The sequence below is a fragment of the Pseudorca crassidens genome, chromosome 12 (genome assembly GCF_039906515.1).
Source record: "Pseudorca crassidens isolate mPseCra1 chromosome 12, mPseCra1.hap1, whole genome shotgun sequence".
In the NCBI taxonomy this organism is placed as follows: domain Eukaryota; kingdom Metazoa; phylum Chordata; class Mammalia; order Artiodactyla; family Delphinidae; genus Pseudorca; species Pseudorca crassidens.
This window is the reverse complement of record NC_090307.1, coordinates 91,660,058-91,680,208: the sequence shown is the minus strand read 5'-3', so window position 1 is coordinate 91,680,208 and position 20,151 is coordinate 91,660,058. Positions and strand designations below refer to the sequence as shown.

Genomic DNA, 20,151 nt, shown 5'->3' with positions numbered 1-20,151 from the left:
GAAAAAGCAGGGAGGGAGGGCTAATGTAAATGACCAACGGGAAAGCAGACCCCGCTGCTGAAAGGGTGGCATACAGGGCCGCTCAGCAGGTCAGGGCAAGCCCTGGTCTAGAGGGGCCCGCGTCCTATGGGACCAGGTAGCCAAGCAGTAGTACTGTGATATATGTTACCACAATTTCTTAAACGTTTTAACAAATCTGAGGGCAGCCCTCTGATCACCCATTTCTTTCAAAGCAACAGCAATTATTCTGAGAAATTAAAATCACCACTGAAAAAACTACGTTATAGTTTATTGTGATCCTAATTCAATCCAAGGTGAGAGGTGAAATCACCTCTACTGTATTTTAAGTTTCTTAGGGGAGCACCACCTGAGGACAGGGACCACCTTTTTAAAAACGGATTCTGACATTCAGAGATTTCTGTTTCTCCATCCGTCATTTTAGGGTCATCTTGAATCACATGATCTAGAGGCAGGCTGGGTTGTTCCTGCTCTCTCACCCGCACCCCCCTCCCCCCTCCCCCCACGTCATCAGTGTGTCTGAGGACCTCTCCCGGTCATCTTCACTTCCGCAGAGAGGCCAGGTAGGTGTGCCAGAACAGAGCTGCCAAGTCGGCACAGAGCACCCGGAACTGCCGGAGAGAACACGGGCTGCAGCAAGAGCAGGGCCCTGGGCACACTCATCAGGCACCCACCCCGCAGGACAGAGCTCAGTCGCGGGTCAGTCACGCACCCACTGCCGTACCTGCTGAGCCTTTACTGCGTACAAGGCACTGTGATGGGGCCCAGCAGAGAGGGGTGAGGACAGTCCCTGCCTGATGGTGTTTACGGGACAGCAGGGAAAATACTCCTTCACTGAGCACTTCGGCTCCTGGCTCAGCCTCTCACCCCAGGACCAGTCATGCAGGTGGCCTCACCCGGCTCCTCCCTGACAACCCCACGACCTGCTCTTCACCCTAACCCATCCTATGCCACTACCCTGCTTCTATGATCTGACAGGCATACTCCCACCTGAAATCACCTGTAGTCAATTACTGGGTCTCCCAGGCACATAAGCTCCATGAAAGTAGCAGTCTGGTCTATCTCATTAGTCACTGTAGCCCCAGAGTCTAGAGCAGCAGGGCATACAGCAGGTGCTCAATACATATGTGTTGAATAAACTCCCTGCCCCTTAAGCACGCGCCGGCAACCACCTTTTAGGAAGGTCTCTAACCCCAGGCTTGCGGCACTGTCCCTACACTAGTCAGAAGGACTCCATTTTCCAGCCTCTCTACTTTCCCTGCCATAGACCCTTCCACGTCCTCAGCCGGTCTGTCTTCTCATGTCTTTACTTCATCTTCTATATGCCTTAGAACCACAGTGCATAGCCCTGGTTTCCTTCCCTTCTTGTTCCTCAGATGCACTCCCTGGAAAAACCTAGATCCTCCTGCCTTCTCACCTGCCTCAGGCCCCAGGCCCCTGCACGTAAGTCTTCAGCCTCTCCTGGCTCCCCCGTCTCCAATCAGCTTCCTCTCCTATCCTCCGCAGCACCAAGGTGACCACTTCTTTACTCCCCTCAAAATACCCATCCCCCCAAGCCTCCCCACCCCTCCCCCTCCCAGAGGGAAGACAAGGTGTGGCCGGGGTCCCCAGTGAACAGTGACCTCCTCTCTCTGCTGTGCTCACAGGGGAGGCGAGCCTTCCACCTGAAGTGCCTCTCTGCTTACGCTGCAGTCCCACGCCCACCCCCGGCACTGGGGCAGCCTGGGGTGCCACCTGCATGCAGCGTGGCCACTCTTCTCCTAGCTGCAAAACCTTCTCCTCCCCTGGCCCACGGCTAACTGCCATTTTCCCCTCCGCTTCCCAAGAGTCCGAGAGACTTTTTGAGACTTGTAGTTTATCTTCTACCTCCCCACCCACTCATCAGTTCTCAGCCATCTGGCTTCAGCCCCATCGAGCCACTGAAGCTGCTCTTGGGAAGGCCATTTTTAAAGCCAATGGAAACATTCCGATTTTTATTTTGATTTAACTTCCTGCAGCATCAGCTATTGCTGTCCATCGCTGCCTCTGGTTTTCTGCTACCCCTTGGGGGGTGTGTGTGTGATTACCAAGCCCGTCCCCTCCCTCTTCCCACCCTTGCAAGGTACCTCTTTCCCAAGGGGGCTCCTGCCCCAGGTCTCTTTCTCTCCTCTCCCTAAAGCAGGATGGAAATCAGCCTGTATGAGCTAGTTTCAGGTAGGTTACTTAAATGGTGTGCAGAAAAGGGTTAACACAGCAGGCCTGAGGCCTGGGAATCCCTGGAAAGGCCTGTTTGAGAGGCTGGTGCTCGGCTGGTGTCTGGGAACTTGGATTTCATGTGGGGTTCCTGCCTTTCCTCCCGGGGTGTAGGGAACTCTGGTGCAGGGGGCGGTGCCCATGTGTCCAGCCCCCATTAAACCCTGGGCAGAAACGCCACGTGCCTGCGTTTTGCGGGTGGGTGAGGGCTTGCTCTGTGTGGTCCTCAGGGGAGGGAGGGAGGGAGCACAGGATGCCAGCAATGGATTCCCAGGATCCAGCTGTGCATCCTGGCTGCGTGGCCCTCATAAACTTAGGCTGTGAGCCCGTCCACCCGGCAGTGGTCTTGGGACCCAGACACAGATGGGCTGTACTGCGTGTGGAGGCAGTGGACACCGGCAGGGCCTTCAGCAAACCGGAGGGCGGCCTCACCGCAGCCTGCCTGCGGCCTGCGGTCCCGCTTGCAGAGGTTCCCCACCCAGACGCTCCGACCCTCGGCTCAGAGCCCCTTGCCCCGCCCCGCTGTGGCCCTGACGTCCCTGCAGGGGAGGCTGCCCTCCCGCAGCTTCGTGGGCGCGGGCTGCAATCCAGCCCTAGAAAGCCGAGCGCTGCCCGGGAGGAAAGGGCGCAGCGTGGACGCCGCTTGGGAGGCCCCTCCTTCTATGTCACTTTGCCTGCCAGAATCCAGACCGGTAACGATTCCGGGCGAAGAGGAAAGCCCCAGGAGGAATCCGGAACGTGGGGTGACCCTGAGGCTCGAAAAGAAGGCTGGCGGGGGTGGGCTTTGGGGGAGCTCGAAGCCCCTCTCTGGCCCCGCGGTGCCGGGCTGGCCTTACTTGCAAAGGGACTTAGTTGACGTTAATAAACTGCACTGGAGTCCAGACTCGCCAGTTCATCTGCAGCGCCGGCCAGAATCCTCTCTTCATCTTCGCAGTGAAGGCGGCCGCGTCCTTCCCCTGGAGAGTGGGGAACGCAGGGGGAAACGCAGACCGTGAGCAATACCGGGGCCCCAAAGCCTGACACAGTGATTTCTTTAAACCTGCAGCGTGTTCCATTTATATGGACACAGCACACACGTGTGCTTGAGCAGCGGTGCAGCAAGGAGCTAACAATCCAGCAGGAAAATCATCAGAACAGCGCTCACACTGTGCGCGACCTTCGCCCAATGACCCCTGAGAGCTGAGCTGACGATGTGATTCACGCTGCTGGTCTGGGCACCAGAACTGCTCTGCTGATGGCTCAGCTGTCAATTCTTTCCAAAATAATCTCCAAAGCTGATGCATTTCCAATCGAAAGTTGTCAGGAGCTTTTTAAAAATGGACCCCAGTAAATTGATTCTAATTGTCATCTGGAAGGATAAATGCATAAGAATAGCCATCTTGAAAAAGAATAAGAAAGGAAGGCTTACCTTACTAGAAATTTTTTAAAATGCTGTAAAATTATGGCAATTAAAAAGTCTAGTAGCAACAGCCCAAAACAAACCAAATCATGGAAATGTGGAAATGAATAGAATCCAGCAAAGAATAAAGAGCCCAGATAATGGCCTGTACACATGGGAATGAGAATATGATAAAGTTAACATTTTCCTATACTGGGGACTGTTCAATAAATGGTAACGAGACAGTTTGCTATCTAAGTGGAAAAAACTAAGACTGAAGTATATCTCTCACTATATTAAAAACAAACACATAATACTAGAGGAAAGTATAGGAGAATATTTCTATTATCTTTTGGCCTATCAAAATGTACAAAAAAAAATCACAAGAGTAGAAGAAGAAAATATAGGAGAATATTTCCATTATCTTCCTTTAAGGAAGCCTCCAAAGGAAAAGAATGACAGATTTGAATGCATGAATTTTTTAAACTCCTGTATGGAGAAAGCCACCATAACACCCTTTATTTATATAACTTATGCAAACAATTTAACTTTATATGAAGTTAAAAGACAAACACCTGGGACTTCCTGGTGGCACAGCGGTTAAGAATCCGCCTGCCAATGCAGGGGACATGGGTTCGAGCCCTGGCCCGGGAAGATCCCACATGCTGCGGAGCAACTAAGCCTGTGCACCACAACTACTGAGCCTGCACTCTAGAGCACGCGAGCCACAACTACTGAAGCCCACGTGCCTAGAGCCCATGCTCCGCAACAAGAGAAGCCCCTGCAACGAGAAGCCCACACACCGCAACGAAGACTAGCCCCGCTCGCCGCAACTAGAGAAAGCCTGCACGCAGCAATGAAGACCCAACGCAGCCAAAAGTAAATAAATTAATTAATTAAAATAAAAAAGTGTAGGGAAACAAACTTCACACAGAGGGAAAAGCCACAAGGGTTAGGAGCTCTCAAGAGTCACAAAACCTGTGTCTGAATCCTGACTCACGGACTCGTTACACGACCTCAGGCCAGTGTTTACCCTGCAAATAACTGAAGGCCTCAGCTTCCTCAACCGTCAGGTGGCGTTGATGTGAGGCTCAAAGACCTGAAGCACTGGATGCAGAGCTTGGAACAAGGCAAGTGCTCAATAAATGTCTGCTGATGCTATTATTCTGCACCACTGCAGGGAGGACAGAAAACGACAGCCTTTTTGGGACAACAATTCTAGGAATTAACCAAGCAGGAATCCTTACACAAAAGGGACAGGCATACGGTGGGTGGAACGGTCTGCAGTCTGTAACACAACGTCTGCATCACAGAATGCTGGATGCAGAAGCACCTGTAGTGTGTGTGCCGTATGGATAGTGCGGTCCCACGTGTCTCATGATGTGGTGGGTACTTTATGCACTTTGGTAACATTTGCCATATACGTAGAGGCAAATGTTTTTGTTCTTTAATGGAAATATACTCCCTTCCTATTTGGAAGGAAAAAAAAGGGAGAAACTGCTGTGGTACCCTCACTCCTAATATGGGCACCCTCTACTTTCTCCTACCTCTGATTTCCCAAGGACTTCCCAAATATTTCTTTTTACTATCAGGGATTTATTAGCAATCACAGTGAAGTTTAAACATCTTTTCTACTGCCCACCAGGGTCACTTTAGACAGCATGGGTGTTCTCCTTACTAATAAGAACTTGAGGTGAGGTTTCAAAATAAAACCCAAGTGAGAAGCATTCACCTGCTGTGACTGGTTGAACGAATTACTTTCAGGGCAGAACATGACACGTCTCGGGCACGGAGGTGGAGAAGGGATGGTGAGGGAGCCAGTTAGTGGAGTGAGGTTGGGCAAACACACCTCCCAGGTCTTCCGTTGTGATGTTAAGTCTACACTGGTAAGTTGCCTCTTCAGAGCACTTGTGATGTCCAGACCCTGAGTGACCACAGGCTTCTGCAAGGCCACTAGGGGGCTGGAACTTCTGTGCCATGGATCTCTCTGGCAGTCTGGTGAAGCCCATGGACCCACTTCTCAGAATCATGTTTTGTAACGTATAAAATAAAATATGTGGGACTACAAAGAAACCAATTATACTGAAGTACAGCTATCAAAATATTCAGAAAAAATTTTATGACAGACCAGTATATATGCTTCTTTACTAACACATTCAGTGCTGAGACTTGCCAGCAGGTGTAAGGAGTGATAAGCATCACTGATACTCTGGGCTATAACTGTGACAGTGGACGTGTGACAGCCCACTCTCTGGGACGGCCACCGCAGGCCAACAGGTGCTGCTAATACGACTGTGCTTTGCTTCTGACGTTCACAGAGGACAATGTGAAACTTAAGTTTGAGTGTAAAGTTCACAGAGCCTCTGCATTCCAACCACAGCATCCCTGTCCAAAGAAGAGCTGGCCTGCATGAGTGCTATATGGCAGAGGCCAACCTCCAGGGAGTTCACGATGAGGAAGAACGATGACAGGAAGGCGGGTGCGAAGAGGAGGCGGCCCAGCAGCAGCCTCGTGACGCCTGCCGAGGGGGCCTCGGGAGGGATCCAGTCCCCACGAAGAGGTGGAAGGAGTGACCCAGCGGCCCTGTGAAAAAGAACCTGAGGCCCGCGGTGGGGCTGAGCTGGACACACCCATCCTGGGGCCAGCTTCACCCCCAAACCCCAGACCCTAAACCCTGAGTCCCTCAGCACTGACCACACAGGTCTGTGTGGCCCTTCTAGAAAATACGCTTTCTATGACTCCTCTCCAGGCATTCTTTTTTGCCTCTGACAGACCAGGCTCGTTCCTGACCTCAGCTGTCACATGGCTGGCTCCTTCTCAACACGTTGGCTTGGAGAGTTCCTTCCGACTGTCCTGAATAATGAACCCACCACCATCACAGCCACTCTCTACTCCAGGCCGTCTCATTTTCTTCAGAGCACTGATCACTGACTGTCATGGTCTCATTTGCTTAGTTATATAGTGCCCTCTCTTCACCCCTAGAAGGTAAACGCCACAAGACAGGATCGCGTCTGTCTGTCCACTGCTGTGTCTGCAGTGCCTAGAACAGGGCCTGGCTCAGAGAAGGTGCTCGGTAGATAATGGGAGCATCCCTGGTGTCAGAACTTGTCATCAGTCTCTCTTGGATCATTATCAGGGCTGAAACCTGGTGCTGTGCACTGGCTTGTCTGTATCAGGATTATTCATTGCAAAGAGCACAGAGCACTCAGGAGAGAACTGAACCCAGCCACCACGCCTACAGGGAAAACAGACCTGAGGCCCCACAGAGTCCAGAATCAAAAGATGGGCGAGGGCCCAGGGGCCTCCCAGCTCGGCAGTGAAGAGTCTTTAAACGAGCAGTTCTCCCCTGTCTTTCCCCACCCTTTCACGGAATGTTAAGTGGCCCAGGGCAGGGCTGCTCAGGAGGAAGAGAACGGAAGTCTTGAGGATGGAAGATTGTGATTGGATGACCTCCCAGGTGATTCTGATACACTCCCCCTCTCTGGGGGGATTAGGACTTTAAATATGTTATGGAAAAAGCTGAGATAACTCGAGTTAGCATGCTTACAAAATGTTATTTGTGAATTCTGAACTGAAAAAAATCACTCTTGTTGCAAAAGACTTCAAAATAATCCATCTATACAAACACTACTGTTCGCCAGAGAACTCAGGGTGGATTTAATAGGTAAAGCTTCTGAATCTCTGTGCTTCTGCAATTCAAAAAGTGGTTCAGAAACGACAGTTTTCAGGATACGTACGTATTTCTCTTCTGGATGTTTATGCTATGAAAATAACAACAGAAACTAACTGGCCATATTCGAGTCTGTTTTCCTCTTTCAGGGTCTTTGGGTCTTGAAGTCTGATTTTAGGTTCAGGTGACCTATCTGCTCTCAGGTTTCTCAGCCCAATTACAATGGCCACCCTCACCCATGCAATTCAAAACAAAAACCAAATGAAACTATAAAATAAGTGAAGCTAATGTTATCCACCATTCTGACTTTCTCCCATGATGACTTCGATGCTTCTTAAAAAACTTTTTCTGAGGTAGATAATTCCAGGTCTTGATATCCTAGCTTTGTCACACTTAGCCTGCTACTGGGTAAACCAGCCCCTTTATGGAACTCACCTGTAAATGGCATATCTGAGAGGCCCTCTGACATCTAGCTTTTGAGAGCAGTCTTCTTTTTCCTGATTCTTCTCAATCAACTGGGCCAGGAAGTTCCCAAGTGCTGACAAAATGCCACTGTGGACAGAGAGGTATTCAGAAAACGTGCAGGAGGGCATCTGTTCTTGCACGTAATTAGCATGGCGGTTCTAAGAACATGCTGGGGATGGGTAGAGATGAACCCTTATCAGAGCAGCCGAAATGTGAGGTCCCTACATGAAAAGGTGGAGACGGCAGAATTTAATATACACACACAGGAGCACAGTAAGATTTCCATCTGGTGGGTGGTATCAGTGTCATATCCTGATTGTGATGTTATCCTATAATTTTGCAAAAGGTTACCATGTGTGGTTATAAAAGGGCAACAGGAGGGATCCTTATGATGAAACTTTTCTGTATTTTGACTATGGTGGTGGATACACAAACCTATACATGTGATAAAACTGCATGGAATTAAACACACAGTCACTCATGGACGAGTACAAGAAAAGCTGGGGGAATCTGAATATGGCCTATGGGCTGTATCCATGCCAGTGTCCTTGTTGGGTTACTGTACTACAGTTTTACAGAATGTTGCCAATGAGGAAAACTGGGAAAAGTATACAAGGGATCTCCCTGTATTATTTCTTACAACTGTATGTGAATCTACAATTATCACAATAAAATTTTCAAATAAAAAGGTGGAGACAGGCCCAGTTGCTCAAAGGCTTGGTCTACAGCTGCGTTCTGAGAAGCTCGCTAAGCTATAAAATCCAAAATTCTTAGAAGGGACAGTAAGGAGCCTCTTGATCTGGTCCTTGGCTACTTCTTTCTCATCGTCCCCCTTGCTCACTGTTCATGTTCTCCAGGGACACAGACCCACCTTCCACTCCACCATTACTAGCTAGCTCCTCCCTCAGGACCTCTGCACCCGCTGTTTAAATGTCACCTCCTCAGATAAAAACTGCCCTGACCACTTTATCTGTGTTATACATTTATCTGCTTTTTGTCTAGTTCTTTACTAGAATACAAGCTCCGTCAGGGTAGGAACTTACTTACCTTAATCACCGCTAATGCTCCCCACACAGGAAGCAGCTGTGCACAAGTATGAACGGCTAAATTAATAAAAGGGGACAAACTTATAAAGTCGACTAATTGAAAGTAATGAAGGGGGGATGTCTCACAAAAAGCTCAGTACTCCAAATCAAAGGGCCGACCTAACCGAGCACCGAGAGCGCTGTGTTGGCTTTCTCCCACATGCAAAGCTGCCAAAGAAAACAAGCCTTAACACCTCCCACCTCGTCCAGGCTTCCCGCGCACTTCCTAAAGGCGTTCACCTCAACCCATTCTAGTTCATTCTAGTGCTCAAAACAAGAGCAGGTACTAACAAGCCGGAAGGTAGCAGCGGACGCCGCGCAGGCTGGCGGGTGACAGACTTCTCCCCCGGGGCCCCATTCACCCCGGACGGCCGTCACCTCCGGGGCGGAGGAGCTGGAGGCCCCGAGGTCTGCAGGGTCCTTCGGCTCGTGCACTCCTTTAGTCTGGTCCCTGGGTCCACATTTTAGGGTGTCTAAGAGTTACGGTTCGGAACCCAATATACAGTACGGCACGTGCTGAGCTTTCTGGTTAATTTAAGGCCTCTGGAGGGTCGTTTGGACGCACCAGATTTTGCCTTTCACGCTCAAACCCCCACGTTGGATGCACCTATGGGGCTGCGTCACCGGGCCGTCCGAGCTCCGGCCCCCCGCCCAGGCCCGTCCCCTCCGCCGCCGCTCCGCGCCGACCTAGTGGTCGCCTTGGTGAGCACCGGGTAGAGCCGCAGGAGGCGCAGGTACTGGGCGAGCGCCCGCCGCGGGAATGCCCCGACGTCGGCCTCGGCCCTCAGCTTCGACGCCGCCGGCGCCATCGCCTTCCCGGCGCAGCGCGGGCCGGGGACACCGACCCCACTGGGCTCCGGGTGCGGGGCAAGGGGCTGGGACGGCCGGACATTTCCCGCCCCGCCGCGAGCCGCAGGGGCCCCCGGGACACACCCCTCGGCGCGCCGCGTGAGCACCCGCGCACTTTTCCGGGAGTTCCTAACGGGCCACCTCCGCCTCGGGCGCCGGCGGCGATTGGAGCTCGGCGGGGCGGGGCGCATCGAACCTTCTGATTGGGCGATGGTGTGCTTCCGGTCTCTCGCGAGAGTTGGTGGGAGCGCGCCAAATTTTTACGGGGAAGCTGCGGCGGAGGAGTTGGCGCCAGCTCGAAGCTATGGTTCTGAGGAACAGCGGGCGGCGGCGCGCGGAGCCGGGCTCGGACGGCGAGGCCAGCCGGTGAGGGGGGGGCCCGGCCTCCCGGGCGGGGGGCGGGCGGCACGGGAGCGGCCCCTCCTCAGCGCGCGGGGCTTCCGCGAGCAGCGGCGAGAGCGCCTGGGGCGCTCCCCACGGCCGCCCGACGTGGGCTCCGGATTAAGAGTCAGGCGTCTCTCCGCCGCCGCCCCTCGTCCCGGTGGTGCCGCCTTGTCGGCGCCGTGTCCGGGGCCCTCGGCGAGCGGCCTGGCGGCGGCTCAGCGGAGACTATGCGTCTCTGGGACGGGGCCGTGGGGAGGGACGCGCCGGAGCGGGGCTCGTGCGGGGCTGCGCTGCGGGTGCGTTCTCCTCGGGGGAGAAGCCCGGGGCCACGCCAGGAGCGCGCCGAGGCGGTGTAGCCTAACCTGGGGTCGGCGCCCAAGCGCCGGGCGCGCGCTGTGGTCGGCGCGTTGTGTGCTCGAGTCGCGGCGGTGGAGGCGCGCAGCGTCGGCCTCCCGGTCCCGCCCGCTGCCTGGCGCGGGCCCGGCGGCCCTGAGCGCGGTGTGGCGCCGCTGCCGAATAGGAAGAGCCGCTGTGGACTTTGGGCGCAGCGCTCGGACAGTGTCGGTCCTGTCGTAAGCGGTCAGTAACGGTGGTTGTCTTTATTACGGTTGCCTCCGTCGTTCGGGTTTTGTACTATCACGGGGTTAAAAGTGAGTTATGCGGCTCCTGAGAAAAGTTTTGAGAGGCGGTGTGGTCCAAGTGAGCAGTTTTCGAGTCCACTTAATCCAACACTTGATGCCAAGATAGAACCCAGGGTATTTGGAGGAACGTATTACTAGTACAGAGCGCCGCACGCCCGGGAGCAATTCTCCGTAAGTAGCCCTTCATTCAGTCTTGACTGGGTAAAGATCTGGGCCTCAGACTGAAGTTACCTGTGTTCTCTAGCAGGGCCTGGAATACAGTTTTTCTGCGGTTTTGACTGAAGGTGGATCCAGAGATTTTAAAGCCATACCGTGCGGTGGTGTGTTGGTTTCCCACTGCTGCTGTAACAGACGACCACTTAGTGGCTTACACTGTACCAGTGTATTCTCAGGTCAGAAGTTCTAAAACTCAAGATGGGGCAGGGCTTCTTTCGTTCTGAAGGCTTGAGGGGAGAATCTGTTCTCTTGCCCTTTGTAGTTCGTAGAGGCTTCTTCCTCCACGTTCAAAAGCAACACTGTCGGATCTCCAGTCTCTCGCTCTGATTTCTGGCTCCCTCGCGTAAGGACCCTTTATGATTGCAGTGGGCCCATCCAGGTGATCCCCATCTCAAATTCCTGAACGTAGTCACACCTGCAGACTCCCTTTTGTCATGTAGGATAACACAGGTTCCTTGCATTAGGACATAGACGTCTGAGGGGGGAGGGTTGTCAAGTGTCCTGCCTACAACAGGTGGCTGTAATCTTTTGTGAAAAATAAGGATCCTAATCTTGAAATAGGTCATTCTGTTCTTCAAGTGGAGGTGATAGACCCAAGGACTACCTTCAGGCAAAGGAGTTTTTCTTAAACAACTCTCTGACCACTTTTGTTTATAAGTTAATAACTAGTGAAATGTGTTGCAGTAATTAAAGGCATGAATTCTGCACAGGCTTAGTTCAGATCTTTTTTTTTCTTTTTAATCTCGTCTCTATTTTGTATACTTAGCTTTCTTAGACTGCTTCCTTTCTTGGATTGCACAGACATATTTTTCTCTGCTCACTGGTTTATAAAGTAGCTCATTTATTTACATTAATTCAAAAAGGTAGGACTTCCCTGGTGGTGCAGTGGTTAAGAATCCGCCTGCCAACGCAGGGGACACGGGTTCGAGCCCTGGTCCGGGAAGATCCCACATGTCGCGGAGCAACTGAGCCTGTGCACCACAACTACTGAGCCTGTGCTCTAGAGCCCGTGAGCCACAACTACTGAGCCCTCGTGCCACAACTACTGAAGCCCGTGCAGCTAGAGCCCATGCTCCACACAAGAGAAGCCACCGCAATGAGAAGCCCTTGCTTGCCGCAACTAGAGAAAGCAATGAAGCAATGAAGCACAGCAATGAAGACCCAATGCAACCAAAAATAAATAAAATAAAAAAAAGACAAAAAGGCAAGGGATATCGATTCTTAGCTGTACATTTTTGAGGAGTGCAGAATATAGTTGGCTTAGCTAATAAATAGGCCTTCTGCCAAAAATATATAGGGTCCAGAATCTCAGAACTGCAGTTTAAAGAAGAGACTAGCTTTTTTTTTTTTTTTTTTTTTTTGGGCTGTGTTGGGTCTTTGTTGCTGCACGTGGGCTTTTCTAGTTGCAGAGAGCGGGGGCTACTCTTCGTTGCAGTGCACGGGCTTCTCATTGCGGTGGCTTCTTTTGTTGCGGAGCACGGGCTTTAGGCACGCGGGCTTCAGTAGTCGTGGCACGAGGGCTCAGTAGTTGTGGTGCACAGGCTTAATTGCTCCGCGACACGTGGGATCTTCCCGGACCAGGGCTCGCACTGGTGTCCCCTGCCTTAGCAGGCTGATTCTTAACCACTGCTCCACCAGGGAAGCCCTAGCATTTGTGTTTTAAGTTGGGATGCTAATAAAATAATTGTTCTGTTTTGAAGATAGATAAGCCATAATTACTCTGGTCGATCTAGATGGGATCACACCTGTGGAGTTAAAGATTGTGAACAATTTGGGATCATCCCAGCCTCTGGAATCAGAACAGTTTTGGATAGTTCTGTTGGTGGAAAGTCTTCGTCAAGTACTTAATTTAAGGTTTATGATCAAATCTGTATGAAGAGTTATTTACAAAATCCTAACCAGAGAAAGGCTTGGGAAGTTTGAAGCAGATGTACTGAGCTGAGAAGTGATTTCCCTTCTCAGTTGAGATAGTTCCTCTCACACAGAACAATATTATATCCCCACTTTTATCCATATGTGGTTCTACTGACATCTAGACTCAGGCGTCCCAGAAGATACATCGTGTTTTTAAGGTACACTTTATTCTGCCACAACAGGTGAGTTTCTGTAACCCCAGTTTGCTCATATGTAGTTGGTAAACAGGAGAATATCAGTAACATGTGGAGATTATATTGGTTCATTTGCAATTTTCTCTAGGCAAGGGGGTTGGAATCCGCAGTAGGGAAGGAAAGAGCTCTTGGCTGGAGTGTTGCACAGACATGTGCACTGTTGGCTCTGTTTGAAGAAAATTTCATCTGAGCGCCTGCACCAGGGCCTCCCTCCCATCTCGGGTGGCAGGCTACACTTTTCTCCTGTGCTCAGCAGTCATAAACCAGGACCTCTCCTCTCATGTTGTGCATTTAAAACAAACAGCTCTTTAAAAACGTGGTTAATGACGTTGCTGTGTAGAAATTAAAGCTACCTTACAATGTTTATAAACCAGGTAAAAGAGAAAACGGCCTAGCCTGGGTCACTGCTGTCTCTATACACTCAGGCACTGCAGACCTCCTTGTTGCACTTTGCTAGTGTGAAATGCGCTTTCCCAGATGTGCTGTAGCCACTTCAGTGTGTGTAGGAGTACTGTGCTTTATTTACATGTGCCTTGCACAGGGTAGTACCTGAAAAGTGTTCAGTCAATATTTTTCCAACTCAAATTACACGACTTGAAAACACAGATGAATTAGTTCATTCAAGTTATTTCAAATAACTCTGACATTACAGAATTTTACCTTGTAGATGACAAAAAACAGATATTCCCCTCTGTTTCTATTGATCTTCAGTAAATATCACACATACTATGTCAAGCACCCACTCAGCTACAAAAAATCCTGTCCTCACATCATATGCATCATGTGATTTAATCATCACTGCTCCTTTTTGGTAGAACTAGACTCCCCTCCATTGGTCATTCATTTTTTCATACATAATACTGTGCTGCCAACTTGGCACTTTTCAAAGTGCTTTTACATTCATTGTCTCTAATGCTCATGAAAATCCTGTGTGGTAGATACCGTTAATTGCATTTTCCAAGAAACAAACTAAATTTGGGAACTAACATTTAAAAAATAAAGAAACAACTTTTTATTTTGAGATAGTGGTAGATTCTTATGCAGTTGTAAGAAATTACACAGAGATCCCTTAACCCAGTTTCCCCCAGTGGTAACATCTGATGTAACTAGAGTGCAATGTCACAACCAGAAAATTGACATGATACAACAATGCATGTACACTTATTTATGTGTGTGTATTTAGTTTTGTGCACTTTGTGTATTCATGACCACCACCACCACAATCAAGACGCAGAACAGTTCTGTCCCAAGGATCCCTCGTGCTACCTTCTTATAGCCACAGCCACCTCCCTTCCCCCATTCATGGCAGCTACTAATCTGTTCTCCATCTCTAACTGTTATTTTAAGAATGCTGTATAAGTGGAATAAAATATGCAATTTGGGGGAGTTGGCTTTTTCACTCAGCATAATTCCCTTGAGACCCATCCAGGTTATTGCATGTATCAGTAAGTTTGTTATCAATGAATTGTATTCCATGGGAAGGATAAAACATGGGTTAAATATTCACCTGTTGAAGAATATCTGGGTTGTTTCGGCTTTTTGTCTGTAATGAACAAAGCTGCAATGAACATTCACATGCAAGTTTTTGATATGAGCACGACTTTTCTCTGGGATAAAAGCCCAGGATTGCAGTACTGGACTTTGTGCATTTTTAATATCCCACGAGGCAGCAGTGTCCAGCCAAGATTGTTGTTTTTATTAGTGTTCTGGTTGCACAGGTAAACAAGTTTTGAGGGTTCTGCCCCAGTCATCTTTTTCCTGAGACCTGTTATCTTAATGAGCTATTTTGCCAAATGTGAGGTTTTTCAGGGATGCTCCTACCATGTCACAAACGAAATTCTTACACTAGGCAGACTGAGGGCTGCGGGAGTAGATAGTGTCATGATCAGCGGAGACCGGATTTCTCTCCTTTCACTCAGGGACGATGGCCCCTCTACCTCTGTCTCGGCACTCAAGCGCCTGGAGCGCAGTCAATGGACAGATAAGATGGATCTGCGGTTTGGTTTTGAGAGACTCAAGGAGCCTGGTGAGAAGACAGGCTGGCTTATCAACATGCACCCTGTAAGCACCTGTGCTTTTCCTCCATCTTCCTCTTTCCATTCAGGAGGATGGCTGCACCCCTTGTGGCATAGCCCTTGTCTGAAGAGTAGGTGACCCCCAGTGGGAACCTGTTGTCTGGGCAATACAGGTAGAGATGGGATTGTTCGTAGCTCTCCTGCTTTCCTCTCTAACTTCTTTGGGTCATAAAGAGGCCACTGGGAAGACTGAGGTAAGGGGCATCCCTGTTACCCATAAGAATAAAGCTTTCAAAGATGAGGGGGGAACAGAAATTCCCATTTGGAGGCTGTTATGATGCGGTTCTTGTGAATGGGGCCAGTAGTGTTTATGCAAAAGGGTAGAGAAAGATTTTGTTTTTAAAGTGCTCAGTTTCCCAGAGAAGGAGGAAAAGGCTTTTGTGCTGTGTAGAGGATAACTTTGTGCCCATGTTGACTGCTTCTCTTGTAGACGGAGATTTTAGATGAAGATAAACGCTTAGTTAGTGCAGTGGATTACTACTTTATTCAAGATGATGGGAGCAGATTTAAGGTAAGCCCTTGACATCCAAGAAGCTAACAACCACTCAGTAATGAGGCATAGCTGGGCTCAAAATGGCAAGTGTCCTTTTAGCTCTGCAACTGTGAGGAGAGGGATTGGGAGGCTTGCGGTGTGCAGCTTCCTGAAGCCCTTTAGGGACATGGGCCCCTTGGAGCCACATTAGTCACCACTTAAGTTGTCCTAAGAGAAGCTAGCTCAGAAAGACTGAAAGATGAGCAGCATTGTGTCTCTTAGACTCTTGCCCCTGTGATATGTGCAGGTCCTAATTTTCTGTTGCACTGTCTCTCTTAAGATATGTCAAGGTCAAGGATGCATTGGATCTAGGCTAGGCTATATCACGGGTATAACAGCAAACAGCCTGTCTTCATTTTTCTTCCTTTTTTCTTTCTCATCACCCCCCTGAATGGGTGTGACTCTTGCAGGTGGCCTTGCCCTATAAGCCATATTTCTACATTGCAACCAGAAAGGTAAGTCTGTGGTTCATGGCATCAGGTCAAACGACCTGTGCCTCGTTTTGTGGGGGGATTTAAAACTGGAAATAAAGAGGCTTCAAGAGAAATAAGCAAGGAAGGAAATAGATTTTACTAATGGGAAGTCCTTTCATTCTGATCCTGATTTAGGGTTGTGAGCGAGAAGTTTCGTCTTTTCTCTCTAAGAAGTTTCAGGGTAAAATCGCTAAAGTAGAGACTGTCCCTAAAGAGGATCTGGACTTGGTGAGTATCACCCAGCCCTTTCAGGGTAAGTGAGGCCGGGTCCACCCTGCCCATGGGGTGAGATGGGAAGAGGACAAGTTCCACACCTGTGGGACAGTACAGATGATGGGCTTTGGTGACTGTCCCTGTATCCTCTTAGAGAACTCTAGTGGCATAGTTGGTGCCACATGCAGAGTTGAACACGGTGCTTTGGAGTTGCCAACTCTTCAAATCATTTACTTACCTTTGAATCGTCTCGCCTTATTTCCTCTCCCCAATGTAGTATTTTTTTCTCTTTGAATTCATGAGCGCCATCTCTTCACTCTGTAGCCAAATCACTTGGTTGGGTTGAAACGAAATTACATTAAGCTGTCCTTCAACACCGTGGAGGACCTTGTCAAAGTGAGGAAGGAGATCTCCCCTGCTGTGAAGAGAAACCGGGAACAGGGCCACACCAGCGATGCCTATACGGCTATGCTCACCAGGTAAGCTTCATTCACATAATCAGAGCAGCCAGTCAGTCCACAAGGACTGTTTCCCATGTTTCCTACGTTTACAAGATGGGCAGGAGGTGGGAAAACTCAGCAATAAAATTACCTTAATGATTGGCTCCATTCAATGTGGAAACAGTTTTGAGCAATTAGGTAGACTTTCTTTCTTTTCTTTTCTTTTTTTTTTTTGCGGTACGCGGGCCTCTCACTGTTGTGGCCTCTCCCGTTGCGGAGCACAGGCTCCGGACGCGCAGGCTCAGCGGCCATGGCTCATGGGCCCAGCCGCTCCGCGGCACGTGGGATCCTCCCGGACCAGGGCATGAACCCATGTCCCCTGCATCGGCAGGCGGACTCTCAACCACTGCGCCACCAGGGAAGCCCTGGTAGACTTTCTTATATGTTCCCTTTGTGTTAAATAAATGGTGGATTCCCAGGCTGTATTTTAGCTGTCCCTTTTTTCTTACATAGAGGGTAGATTTGTGGCTCCAAATTTAGTTGCTGTAACAGTAGACATTTTAGATTTCTAATCCCACCATCTTAACACAGTCTGTTTTCATGGTTTTTAGTAAGTGTTAAGATGTCTGCAATTTTTATTAAATACCTATATTTACATAGCACATCTTCTCCAGAGATCCCTGGGTATTATACAGAGAAATTTAAATATAGGACAACAAACACTGTTCATTAAATATTTAGACAGCAACAGTAATAAGAAACAGGGTAAGAGATTAAGAAGAAATCTTGGCTAATTAAAAGTTATGATGACTTCCACATACAGATGGCCAACAGGCGCATGAAAAGATGCTCAACATCTCTATTAGGGAAATGCAAAGCAAAACTACAGTGAGGTACCACCTCACACTAGTCAGAATGGCCATCATTAAAAAGTCTACAGGGCTTCCCTGGTGGCACAGTGGTTGAGAGTCCGCCTGCCGATGCAGGGGACATGGGTTCGTGCCCTGGTCCGGGAGGATCCCACATGCCGCGGAGCGGCTGGGCCCGTGAGCCATGGCCACTGAGCCTGCGCGTCCGGAGCCTGTGCTCCGCAACGGGAGAGGCCACAACAGTGAGAGGCCCGCGTACTGCAAAACAAACAAACAAACAAAAAAAACTACAAATAACAAATGCTGGAGAGAGTGTGGAGAAAAGGGAACCCTCCTACCCTGTTGGTAGGAATGTAAATTGGTGCAGTCATTATGGAGAACAGTATGGAGTTTCCTCAAAAAACTAAAAAATAGAGTGCCATATGACTCAGCCATCCCACTCCTGGGCATATATCCGGACAAAACCATAATTCCAAAAGATACATGCACCCCTATGTTCATAGCTGCATTATTCACAATGGCCAAGACATGGAAACAACCTAAATGTCCATTGACAGATGAATGGATAAAGAAGATGTGGTACATATATACAGTGGAATACAACTCAGCCATAAAAAAGAATAGAATAATGCCATTTGCAGCAGCATGGATGGACTTAGAGATTATCATACTAAGCGAAGTAAGTCAGAAAGGGAAAGAAAATACTATATATCACTTATAATGTGGAATCTAAAATATGACACAAATGAACTTATCTACGAAACAAAAACAGACTCATGGACATACAGAACAGACTTGTGGTTGCCAAGGGGGAGGTGGGGGGGGAGGGATGGATTGGGAGATTGGCGTTAGCAGATGCAAACTATTATATATAGAATGGATAAACAATAAGACCTACTGTATAGCATAGGGAACTATATTTAATACCCTGTGGTAAACAATAATGGAAAAGAATTTTTAAAAGAATGTTTATATATGTATAACTGAATCATTTTGCTGTACAGCAGAAATTAACACAACATTGTAAATCAGCTCTACTTCAATTTTTAAAAAAGGCACACAAAAAGTTAAGATGACTTCAGAAGAACTAATTGTATCCTCTGACAAAAGTTGATCAGTTTGGGACCCTGAACATTTCTGCACACTACCCCCCCACAGTGGCCCATTAATTACTTTTCAGAATATTGCAAGTTGTAACCAGAGACCGAGTCCCCAGAGGCCTGCCTTCTCTAAAACCCATTGCCTTTCCTTCCCCCCTTAATAGTCCATTCGGTATTTGAAAGCTTAGTGGGCTAATATTGGAGTGAATATTCTAGTGACAATGATTCCCTCTTTGATATGGTAAGAATAATTATGATACAGAAATAGTCACTGTTTACCTGTCACTTCACCATGCCTACAGCTTTGTGGCTAGTACCTCGTGACGCTCTTGCAGGGTGGGCCTGTTACTGTCATCCTCGTTTTCTTGATGAAGAAATAAGCTCAGTGAGGGTGGGTCACATCTGTAGACATGCCTCCCAAGTAACAGTTTCCTTTCTTTGCTCTTTTAAATGGGGTGTAACTTACGTCCTATAAAATGAATGTCCTAAGTATACTGAATTTCCTTGTGTCTGTGGCCTGCTGCTTGGTGGGGTGGGGTTCATCCAAGGTCATTCCTTACGAAGGGCCTGTCCTGATCATCTCAGCCACGTTGTAAAACTTTAGTGTTTTCATTGTATGGACACTGGTCTTCCCCCCTCCAGCCCCTAGCAGAGCATAGTTGAAAAAGCTGCTGTCTTTATTTTGCAGTGTTCTACAAGGGGGCAGTGTGATCACTGACGAAGAGGAAGCCTCTAAGAAGATTTCTGACCAATTGGACAACATTGTGGACATGCGAGAGTACGATGTGCCCTACCACATCCGCCTCTCCATTGACCTGAAGATCCATGTGGTGAGTGGGCTATTGCATGTGGGCAGTTCCTGATAGCCAGGAGGTGATACTGAAGGATAGATTCATAGAGTTGACTTCCTTGGACAGATGTAGAAGTCTTTAGTTAATGCACCACACGTCCTGCAGGCTCACTGGTACAACATCCGGTACCGAGGAAGTGCCTTTCCAGTGGAAATTGCCCGCCGCGATGACCTTGTTGAACGACCCGTAAGTACTACTTGTATTTCTTCCATCTTAAACTTTCCAGTTGTTTTTGGAGAGTGAATTCTGCGCTGAAAGGTGAATTTGATTCAAAGGTTTGTTTGCTTCTTTTTCCTCAGATACCTTCTTAAAAGAATTATGGGGTAGTTGTTTTTTTCATCAGTTTCTGACCTGACAGTATAATTTGACTTTGCACACAGACATCATCACGTGACGTCAGTATTTGAGCTAGGCTGGATCGGAACATTTGAGGGAAAGCTCTGACTTCCATTTTGGGTGGTTAATAGTAAAGTGATATGTTGAAAAGTGGATTCATAACTGGTTTGGGGACAGCTTTGTGATCTTGGGAAAGTCTATACTCTGTTTTCTCAC

The 20,151-nt window shown here is 48.8% G+C and overlaps 2 protein-coding genes across 4 annotated transcripts in view; one reads left to right on the top strand and one right to left on the bottom strand.

Moving 5' to 3' along the window:
• Window positions 1–268: 268 nt before the first annotated feature.
• On the bottom strand, window positions 269–9,806 carry PXMP2 (peroxisomal membrane protein 2). Its single transcript, XM_067701309.1, is given in 6 exon segments — window positions 269–629; window positions 3,087–3,206; window positions 6,064–6,179; window positions 6,182–6,225; window positions 7,734–7,850; window positions 9,536–9,806. Coding segments are annotated over 6 exon segments (588 nt in total). The 5' UTR covers window positions 9,658–9,806; the 3' UTR covers window positions 269–560.
• A 138-nt stretch (window positions 9,807–9,944) lies between these two features.
• POLE (DNA polymerase epsilon, catalytic subunit) overlaps window positions 9,945–20,151 on the top strand; it is a 56,398-nt gene continuing 46,191 nt past the window's right edge. For 2 of the 3 annotated variants that reach the window (XM_067701283.1, XM_067701281.1), the window contains exons 1-8: window positions 9,945–10,063; window positions 14,966–15,107; window positions 15,552–15,632; window positions 16,064–16,108; window positions 16,262–16,354; window positions 16,664–16,818; window positions 19,437–19,578; window positions 19,705–19,785. In XM_067701283.1, the coding sequence (XP_067557384.1) occupies window positions 10,002–10,063; window positions 14,966–15,107; window positions 15,552–15,632; window positions 16,064–16,108; window positions 16,262–16,354; window positions 16,664–16,818; window positions 19,437–19,578; window positions 19,705–19,785 (801 nt within the window). In that variant the 5' untranslated portion in view covers window positions 9,945–10,001. Of the gene's footprint in view, window positions 10,064–10,583; window positions 10,661–14,965; window positions 15,108–15,551; window positions 15,633–16,063; window positions 16,109–16,261; window positions 16,355–16,663; window positions 16,819–19,436; window positions 19,579–19,704; window positions 19,786–20,151 lie in introns of those variants that run through there. The other variant, XM_067701284.1, reaches the window with a different exon arrangement.